The sequence below is a fragment of the Brassica oleracea genome, chromosome C9, assembly GCF_000695525.1.
Source record: "Brassica oleracea var. oleracea cultivar TO1000 chromosome C9, BOL, whole genome shotgun sequence".
NCBI classification, from domain to species: domain Eukaryota; kingdom Viridiplantae; phylum Streptophyta; class Magnoliopsida; order Brassicales; family Brassicaceae; genus Brassica; species Brassica oleracea.
Genome location: NC_027756.1, coordinates 21,908,470 through 21,918,906, shown reverse-complemented (window position 1 = coordinate 21,918,906; position 10,437 = coordinate 21,908,470). Strand labels below are relative to the sequence as shown.

Sequence of the window (10,437 nt, the reverse complement as noted above, 5' to 3'; positions counted from 1 at the left end):
AAATTGAGTAATCAATTAAACCGGAAAGCTAGCGAATTTCACAAGGAAACCACTAAACGAGACAATCACATCACTGTAAAACCGATCGGGATCAAAACCCAGAAAGGAATCGAGCAAGTGAAGATGTAAGCAATTGTGATGAGTGAGATGAGAACGAGAACCTGCGAGAGCGAGATTAGCGATTCGCTCACAATTCTTCATGATTGATTCGATCCTGTGTGTTCGGTTACTTTGTGAAACTGATGAATGTTTTAGAGAGAGATTCACTGGTTTGGTGGGGTCAAGAGATTAAATTCCACCAGATCTGTTAATAAATTTAAAAAAGTTGTGAGAAGAGGAGGAAGAAGAAGATAGAATTAAGGAAAGAAAGTTAATATATATGACTGTAAACGTCACTGGCTGTGACGTAATTATGTGACTGACTTATATGATTGGTAGCGTCAACGTGTTTATTACATCAGACACGTATTATCACTGGTCAGATGACATTCATCGGTATCACCAATGAGGATTTCTTTTTTTAATTGGTAACTCCGCATATGGTAACCGATATTTTTTTTTTGTTCCAACGGAAGACTATAACGTAAACACAAAGAAATCGTTTCTTATACAATAAAGTTGTCTTGAGTCTCTCCTTCTGCGTCCACGTCATCAGAGAGGTAAGGGCAAATGAAGACACGTGTCTGCTTAACTTTTTCAGATACTTTCTGACGTTTTCGTGATGTTTATTAACTCGCGCTTTATTTTGTTTTAATTTATTACGGGCTTACGTTGATTTGTAAGCACACAATTTATGGGCTAAATATAAATTGGCCCATCAAGGAACTAAACCTTCTTCTCTATGCAGCCGTAATCTGAACTTATTCAGCCATCCAAGACCTAACGCCACCATTTCGACTTCCCCGGCAAAGTAACGCTTCCTCTTAAAAGTCTTTCAATCAACAATATCCACTAATCGCTCTATCTCGTCTTCATTGCAGCATTAATTCATCGTTCATAAGCTCCTTAAAGCGTATAGATATATCTTGATTTGGCCTCGCGAAATCCCCTACTTTCAGCCGCCTGATTTACTCTGAATTTCTCTGGCATGATTTCCGAAAATGACTACATGTCACCATCATTTTTCCGACTTGAAGGCATGACTGCGTAAGGAGATGGTCCAGACGAGACTCCTCCGTCTCTGGGAGGCTTTAAATGTTAGTTTATGGGTGTTGATATACTGCTTCTTGATGCAAAGATATTTTGTTTTCAATTTTTAATTACAATTTCGTTCTATTATCGATGATCTTAGGAAGATTTTATCTGAAAATCCTTTTTTCGTGAGGCGTCAATTAATGTGCACCGTCAGAACATTTTCAAACACTTGCCAAGCGAAGGATATTTGTATGAGCTTAGTGTATGTGAAGTAACCCGTAGCAACCCCAACTTCCACTTTAGCGATAGCCCCATTACTATTCGTTTCACTAACAAAACCGTCTTCGCGGAGCTTTCTGAGATGGGCAACCGATCCCGCTGTAGAGCTTCAAGTTGCGGAACTACGACCAATTTCTGGTAGTAGCAAACACGAGTATACCAGGTTACCTTCGTATTTCCAATTTTCTGAAATCGGCATAAAAGGATTTCATATTACAATTGGAATATTATGGTATGTGTTTATTTGACAGATATTGTTGGTAAGTTAGGGTACTAGAACTGCTTACAACGAAGAGAGCCAGAGTACACAATGTCTCATGATCACCATAAGCATTGAACGGTATATATCTACTCATTAACTTTTAGACTTCTTAATAACTTAATCATACAGCGTGTTTCCATGTCTCGACATTTATTAAAATGTTCCTTAATTACTGACTATGCAGGCACTCTAATGTATGCCTAAGTGTGTTTCCTTAATAGGGCCAAGGACCGAAGGTGGTGGGTGGTTGCCACTAGCATCAACCCAATATTGGTTGGTGGTGATGAATGAATCGCCCTGTTTAGATTATGTTTACGGATTTCTTAAAATATTTTTTTTTTGTCTTAGATATTGTCTCAGGACGTCTCTTTCGAATGCAACTTCAGGAACTCATTTCTATTTTGATAATGAGTGCGCTCCTGGTCAAAGTTATCTAGAGAGGTAAGGACAACCACACATTTCTTTAGTTACCACTTAGTACGACCTAATTAGTTCAGCACACTAACTCATACCGACTGTTTTTTAGGGTATGCAATTGTGAGGAAGGCTCAACTTTCAACCCTACGAAGTACGGTGGTCTGAAGAAGATTGAAAGAATGACGTTAGGAGAGCTTAATGACTACTTGCTGAAATCTCAACCTCAGGTAAACTGAGAACCCTTACAAATTTGAGATTCCTAAATTCAACATGACAAATAAGTGGCTTAACAATATCTCAATAACTACACTCTACGGAGTTCATTTTCACTGGTGTTGTGAGTGAATAGAAACATGGTGCTACCACAAATTGCAGCATGGGTTCTCATCATTTTCATGCGCTCCCTCCAATGAGGAGAATGCAATTAGTTATCAGGTAATCTACCCTCAACAAACTTTGTAACAATTAATTTACAAATCCAAAACTATCCTATGCTACGAGAGTAATACATTACACTGGATAATATATGCTATGTGCTGCGTTCAAATGACCATGTCTGATACAACTGATACTGCTGAATTTGTTGCCTTTGACATTGTAATAACTAAACTAACTAATATCTGCGCAGCAAACCCCTGGTTCGTCTTTGTTAACACCTTGCGTTCATACTTTTCTAATTATTGAAAATGGCTGTTTATAAAATTACATGATGTTGCTTATGCAGGTTGCTGTTACACAAGACCTCCAGGATTGGGACCTCCCACAATGCCTACAGGAGATTGTTGGGAGCACCTTAAACTTCCAATTGAGTCTATCTCACTTCAACTTCAATGCCATACATCAGAGTTTCGCTGTTTCCCGCATTTTTTGACAACAACCAACGCCCACTTCAGCTTAATTTTGAGGTTAATGTAAGTCCCAAATAAACGTCCAAGTTTATGCAACTTTACATGGTGTTTGATAACTGATTAGGGAGTCACATTTTCAGGGTGTGAATGAAATGCCACAATCATTGTCTCTAGAGCTGTCCCGTGAATCAGGGTGAAAGTGATGGTAATGGCGATGTTGCAGGTGGAAGAGGGAGCCATTAGATCCAAGTCAGACATCTATTGATGGGAGGAATACAAGCGAGGACGGGCCAGTGAAAGAGGAAGGTTGCTATGGCAAGAAGCCACAGACTAACAAAGAACAAGTGGAGCTTCAAATAGAAGACTGGCATGTTTTTTGTTTAAAAATAAAACTACCAAACACTATGGTTTACTTTTCATGGTGGACTTTTTTCTTATTTGGATTTTAATTGGTTTCATATTTTAACGTTTCCATCGTATACATTTAACAGTCAAACCCAAAAAAAAATCGTACTACACAGACCTATCACTTTTACTAACAAACCTTATCAGCTATCTGGAAATTAGATAAAATTGTATTAATGCGCTCATAAAATACATGAATTCAGGTGGCAGAAGATACCAAAACACACAACTATCGTGGTCATGTTTTTTTTATTTTTCTCAACTGCCGGCGAAGATAACGGCGTTAGTACTATCATCTACTCGGAGGTTTTCAACAACCTCTTTTAAAAATAGGTTCGCACAATATCATAAGCCCTTAAACACTACAAATACATTACAAAGCTAACCTAACTTCCCTTTTCAAATGGTTGTCACACACGAAGCTCCAAATCCAGAAGTCCATAAAGCAACCAGAAATTCTTAACAACTCTTCCCAGCAACCATGAGAACTATGTTTTATGACTAATATTTTAATTTCTAAACGTCAACCTTTTAAGTTTTACCAAAACTGAGTCAGGACAATTGCACGTCCAAATTCACGTCTCCAGCTAAAAATAACAATTCCCAAGAGGTTCGACCACAACACATACTCACCCAAATAAAATACAAACCAAAGACTATGAACAACTTACTCAGCTTGATGTAGACACTAAACTCTGTTGACCGACCCTAGCTAACACAAACAGTCAAAACACCAACTACAATCCTCTGAGCCCATTAAAAAAATTATAAGCCCATATCCTACTAGAAAAACAGCTAATCCACCAAAAGATATACCGCAAAACACTAACACGACTCAAACATGCTTTGAAAGAAAAATCGTCCAAAACTAATACTCAAATTATCCCACCACTCCACATTACACACATAAAAATAAAAAAAACAACATAACACAACACAAACCCATGTGTTCGTATCAATGTAAGCATTACAAAATATACCCCCACCCATATACACACTCAAACACACACAACCAAAAAAACTATACAGACAAAACCACAAACAAAAGAATTACACAACAAACGCATTGACATGACGTCGAAAGCTGATGACTCCAAACCTGACATATACTAACATGTACTCATAAAATCCTTTATTAGTTCACGACCTTCAATTCTTAATTGGTTCAAACTTGATTGGACTAACAACTAACATATGATAAATGAAATAAATTGAATTCAAAAAAGAAAACAACGTTCGAATCCGGCGCGTAGCGCCGGAATACTCCTAGTAACAAAATAAATTAGAAATAGAAACACTAATAACCACAGAAATTATCAGTGTTCAAAGCGCTAAGCGGACTGTGACTCAGCGCATAGTGCTTAAAGACTAGACGTTAAAATAGTTAGTTAATCATTCTAGAAGTTTACTAGCTATAACCTCAATATACCAAAATATATATGATATACTAATAGATTAAATATTATGATTTACAAATAATAATATTTATATTATATTATTTTCATATGTTTTATGTTAAATATACTAATATTTATAATTTATAAATAAAAATTATTAATTTAGACAGTTTATACAGTTTCCGTAAACATAGCGATTAAGCAGCCGCATAAAACGATTTTTAAAACATTGGAAATTATTAGATGTCACTAAAATAAAAATAAAGAAATTAACTTAGAAAGTGGAATTAAGGTAAGAAATTGTCAAAATATTTAAAGTAGAATCTAACATTGGGTATGTAATCATGAAATAGAATTAATGAAACAAAATGATGGGATTAATTTAAAGTTGAGATATATCCATTTCATTAATTCATAATCAAAATTATAAAAGAATGTTTATAAATCCTTTTCTTTGTATATTTTTTTTTTTGAATGATTGTGAAATTGATAGAATGATATTTCATCCCATTAAGTTAAATAGTGAAAAAATTATGAAATTAATAGACTAAATCATTTCACCTCATTCCATTCAAAAACAATTAACGATCCAAATGCAACCACAATTTTGTCTAATTTGTTCATGTAGGAATTTGAAAACATCTTAAGATACTCAAACAAAATTATTTAATTTTAAATTACATTTGTTTCTATGGTTTTTGTATGGATTTCCAACTTATTAAGATATTTGTATTTTTGTATTTTTCAAATTTTAATGATAAATCCTGCAAGATTTCCAATTCACTTCCTCTTAAGACCAAAAGGATTCTTCACCCATCAACATAAACCTTGTTTGAAGTAAATAATGCGCCAGGCCCGTACTGGTACGTTATAAGTTATAACCACAAGTCGGAAAAGGGTTCCTATTACAAGCCCAAGTCATACAAAAGGGGGAGTTTTATTGAGGGTTTTGGTGTCTTTGTTGTGGATTCTGCAACATGTTAGGCTGTAGATTCTGCTGATTGGTTTGCATATTTCCATAGCCTCCTTGCTGTTGCTGCTGCTGTTGTTGCTGTTGTGGTTGCTGCGACTGTTGAGTTTGCATCATTCCGCTGTTGTTAAACACTGCAAGAAACAGCAAGGGGAGAAAATAGTTAATGAATCGGTTTTAGTGTAAGAACGCATGCTTTAGTTTTTTTTAAACTTCTTACTCTGGTCACCCAACATTTGAGACGCATGGCCTCTTTGAGCATTGGTACCCGAAACTCCATACTGCTGAGAACAATCAAGATCAAGAGACATCAGATTAAGACTTGCTCATTGTTATTTAAGAAACATGGTTTTTATTTAATTTAATCATTCAAAGAGCATAGTGACGAGTATGAGTTTTTGAGCTAACCTGCATTCTAGGATTAAGTGTCTGAGATTGCATAGACGACATGTTTGGTATCTAGAATTTATAGCCAAAATCAAACCAAATAAGCAAAAGCAGATAATTAATTATTAATTAAGGAGCTTTAATGAGAGGTGACTCACCATCTGGCTACTTGGGGAGCCTTGTGCAGATGTAAACATTGCACTATTCGCTCCACCTGAAAACTGGTTCAACTGACGGTTCAACATCGCTGGATTGAGCTGTCCTTGAGACATGCCATGCTGAATATGTCCACCTGATAGCTGTCTCGCTTGGTATTGTTGGTGTCCCATTGACTGAGAATATGGCATTTGATGTTGCTGCCCATGTAACTGGACAATAAACACACAATCTTAAACTTAAAAAAGAGTCAAAAAGAAAATAACAAGACAAAAGTTTGTTCCACTGATTCTACTGGGAACTTACCGACTGAAACTTCTGCTGAGCTTGCAAATCATGGAGTGATGGCATCTGACTCTATACAAAGTTGAAAGAAATATATTCAAATTAACAAATAACATTAAAGTAAGTGAAGAACTATCGATGTATGAAGGCAAACGTTAAAGCCAACCTGTTGCATAGAAGATTGCCTGAGCTGTTGTTGTTGTGCAAGTAGTTGCTGTTGATGTTGATGTTGAGGCAACTGCATTAGCTTCGACCTTTGCTGCTGCTGTTGTTGTTGCTGAGGCGAAGGGGCATTAAGCATACCCGCGGATTGAGGAGAATTGGAATATGGCAAGGGAGATCTTGTGGTATCAAAGTTTGCATTAGATGGAGATGCAGCTGTTCTTCCCATAAATTGTGTTCCAGAGACCTTAGAAAAACAGTCAAAGACATGAAACCTCCATGGCCTATGATTAGTGATAATCATCAAAACAAAATAGGAATAACTAGTCATTGCATAGACGTACCTGCATCATATTCCCTTGACTGTTGATGTTGTTTGATGCCACAGGTAATGCATTCTTGCCTAATGAAAGAGAGTTTCAGACTCATCAATAACGCTAGAATGTCACTGAATGTAGATATGGAGCGAAAGAAATATATACCTGCATCATTGACGAATAGCACATCTACCAGATGTGGTGGAAGTGCAGTGGTTATCTGTCTCTGGTCTGGAGGCAGCCTTGTTCCTTAAAACACAAAACATGAGACAGAATTGAGCAAAACTACAGATTACAGTTTCTTACCAAATCAAGTGATTCAATAAATGTTAAAAGGAGAAGTGAGGTCTCTTACCTGCGCCGTCATTTACAGCAGCTCGAAGCATGCTCTCCTGCTCCTGAATCTTTGCAACTTGAACTTTGTCCATAGTTGGAAGCATAGATGGGCCTTGACGTGCGCCGAATCCATAGGCTTTACGAGTATCAGCTAAAGTTTTCTCAGCATTTTCACAAGCTTGTGCAATCAAGGTCATCCTCTCCTAGTAAAAGAAAAACCATCTTCAGCAAAAAAAAATCCACAAGAGAAAAAAAAAATGCATACAAACTCTCACACCTTTAGCTTTTCAATCTGCATTGGCACAGGCAAATTCTGAACGCCTTGAAGCAACTGCTCTCTCTTGACGTTGTCATCAGCTTCCATCTCCGGAAGTAACTTGGAAGACAACATAACCGGTAAAACTGAACATCACACAAAACCATTTCCATCAGATTCAATATTCAATAACTCGAATCAGTGTTCTAAATATCGTTCTAGGCGGAGCTTCCACCTAGTCAGCAAAATCGGACCTAAACGAAACTATTCTTCTAGAACCAAATTTTTAAAAATTGGTCTAGACGTCTGCCTAATCAATAATCTCATATAAACAGCCTATCTACAAACTAGCTATTTTTTGAACATTGATTCGAAGCAAAGCATCCCATTAAGAAAGGAACATACTTTGAGCATTCTCGGCATTGACGTTCTTTGGAAGCACAACAAAGGCCTTGGAGACTTTCTTCACCTCTTCCACAATGTTAAAGAGCTCGAGATTCACCATGGAATATTGCCCTAGAATGTCCTGCCTGTTAAAGAATAAATTATCAGACAACTTTTCATATAGACAGACCAGAAATAAAGACAAAACTCCCGCCCCACACAAACCATTTAGGACTAGTGTTGGTTCGACCATAAGCGTCGAAATCTTCAAGGATCCGAGAAATTGCCTTGAACAAGCTATCGGCTCGTGTCTTTACAGACTCTAGATTCAGAAGCTGTACAAGTTCCGGATTCAGCTTCTCAGCCACTGGAGGCGGCTGTCCTTGTGGTGGCTGCGTCGCTGTATCCATTGAGCTCCTCAAGGGTTTTTCTTACCCTAGTTCTGTAAAGAAGCTTGCTTTGAATGGGAAGTATAGGAGAATAAAGGAGAGAGAGAGAGAGAGATCCGAGAATTGATGGATTCGATTCTTCTGATGGGAGATTGGTTCCTGGTGACTCGGAGGAATGCGATGTGATTGTTTCCGACAAGTTCGTCGGAATTGAGCTCTGTACTCATCTTGAAGTTTATACGATGGGCCCCTTATGGGCCTTTATTTGAAACTTTGACAACATATTGGATTTTTGTATACACACATTTGATTTAGTTTTTTTTTGGATTTTTAAAGTTAAAACCCTCGAACTAAGTATTTAACGTAAAAACTCTCAAACTAACTTTATTTAATGAATTAAACCCTAACATGTCATAATTACCAATACTACCGGTAAATCTTTAGTTTAGGGATTTTTACATTAAGTAAACATAGTTGAGGGGTTTTACCATTAAAAATCAAAAAAATCAAAATTTTATAATATTATCTAAAAATTAGTAACTTAAAATTTCAAAATTAGCATTTTTAATATTTTTTTTTTGTAAATATATGAGTTTGATGTGTTCTTAAGATCAACATTACATATGTATAAATTAAAAATGTAAAAACCGAGAAAATATAACAAAAATTATATAAAGAATTTAGACGCAGTAAGACTTTCTTCCCTAACTTCCGGATCAGACATATTCCAAGAGCATAAAATACTATGGCGGACAAGCTTGCAAGTAGTACGGGGAGTTCTCCTTCAGCTATGTTATATGTCGATTCAATACTTTCGGTTTGGCTTTCTGAATCGCGCGGTCTAGTTACTTAGTTCTCGCTTATGTTGTCAAAAAAAATTACTAATTTTTAAATAATATTATAAAATTTTGATTTTTTTTGTTTTTTAAATTTTTAATGGTAAAACCGCTCAACTATGTTTACTTAATGTAGAAACCCCTAAATTAAAGATTTACCGGTAGTAATGGTATTTATGACCTGCTAGGTTTAGTTCATTAAATAACGTTAGTTTGAGGGTTTTTTCATTAAATACTTAGTTTGAGGGTTTTTACCCAAAACAAACTTAGTTGAGGGGTTTTAACGTTAAAAATGCTATTTTTTTTAGTGCTATACAAAATTACCTAAAACTTAAAAAATTCATGATATTTAATGTACACTATATATAATTGAACAATTTATGACTAAAATAAAATAAAACTACATAAAATCTAGTTGAGTGTTTGAGTTAATTATTTAGGTTTCAGATACTAATTTTAAATATTATTTTAGATTTTCAAGAAATTATTTGAGTTTGAATTTGGATTTTTTTTTAAATTAGAAAATTTTCTTATTCAAATTGATTGGATGATATTATTACTGCACAAGGCTGCTCGGACACATTTATCTGGAATCAAAGAACATAACTGACCTGAAAAAGAGGTTTGATTCGAGTTTAGATTCTACCAATTACCAGAGCATATCCTATATGTCTAGAACCAAAGAACTAAAACCAAACTGAAACCGATCGAATCGGCATCGATCCAAAAACCTAATAGGTAGCCAAATTTTTATAATATAATATATACTAGATTAAGATCCGCGCCTTGCGCGGGATAAACATTATATATATAAATTATTTTTATGTATTATATGTTCTTACATATTATGAAATAATAAATATATATTGAATAATTAAAAGTCATTAACTATTACATATATAATTAAATTGGTGCGAACATATAAATCAATTTTATTAATCCAAACAATTTCTTAAAAAATTTGATAGGATATGTAATTAAATTTAAATGATATTAACATACATAGTATATTTTTAATATTAATGTCTATTAAATGATGCTTTCTACTCATATGTTTTTTTTATCATGTGTATCTTTAATAGCAAAAACTTTAAATTACTGATAAAAAAAATTTCATTGTGGGATTAATAATTTTAGTAATTTATAATTTTAAAAAATTTATCAATGTTAGTTCAAAACTTTTATCAAAAAAAATTATTCAAAGTAAATTTTGAAAT

At 35.0% G+C, this 10,437-nt stretch overlaps 2 protein-coding genes across 2 annotated transcripts in view; both read right to left on the bottom strand.

Moving 5' to 3' along the window:
• The window catches only part of LOC106318530 (signal peptide peptidase-like), a 3,064-nt gene extending 2,712 nt beyond the window's left edge, over nucleotides 1-352 (bottom strand). The window contains exon 1 of the mRNA XM_013756551.1: nucleotides 162-352. Coding sequence (XP_013612005.1) covers nucleotides 162-201 — 40 coding nt within the window. The 5' untranslated portion in view covers nucleotides 202-352. The remainder of the gene's footprint in view (nucleotides 1-161) is intronic.
• Nucleotides 353-5,536: 5,184 nt separating this feature from the next.
• LOC106318528 (mediator of RNA polymerase II transcription subunit 8-like) lies at nucleotides 5,537-8,613 on the bottom strand. The gene is made up of 12 exons (XM_013756545.1): nucleotides 8,221-8,613; nucleotides 8,017-8,141; nucleotides 7,633-7,757; nucleotides 7,375-7,558; nucleotides 7,185-7,268; nucleotides 7,047-7,105; nucleotides 6,707-6,949; nucleotides 6,562-6,612; nucleotides 6,258-6,467; nucleotides 6,121-6,171; nucleotides 5,933-5,996; nucleotides 5,537-5,846 (listed from the first exon to the last, which is right to left on the bottom strand). Exons 1-12 carry the CDS (start codon nucleotides 8,403-8,405, stop codon nucleotides 5,680-5,682), a joined length of 1,548 nt encoding a protein of 515 aa, XP_013611999.1. The 5' UTR covers nucleotides 8,406-8,613; the 3' UTR covers nucleotides 5,537-5,679.
• Between the last annotated feature and the right edge of the window lie 1,824 nt (nucleotides 8,614-10,437).

Excerpts from the sequence above, each read along its gene's own strand:
- LOC106318528 (XM_013756545.1), bottom strand. The coding sequence starts at position 8,405 with ATGGATACAGCGACGCAGCCACCACAAGGACAGCCGCCTCCAGTGGCT. Across the intron at positions 6,950-7,046 it reads GTCAAGGGAATATGATGCAG|GTCTCTGGAACACAATTTAT; the intron begins GTACGTCTATGC and ends TGTTTTTCTAAG. Across the intron at positions 6,468-6,561 it reads CTCAGCAGAAGTTTCAGTCG|TTACATGGGCAGCAACATCA; the intron begins GTAAGTTCCCAG and ends TTTATTGTCCAG.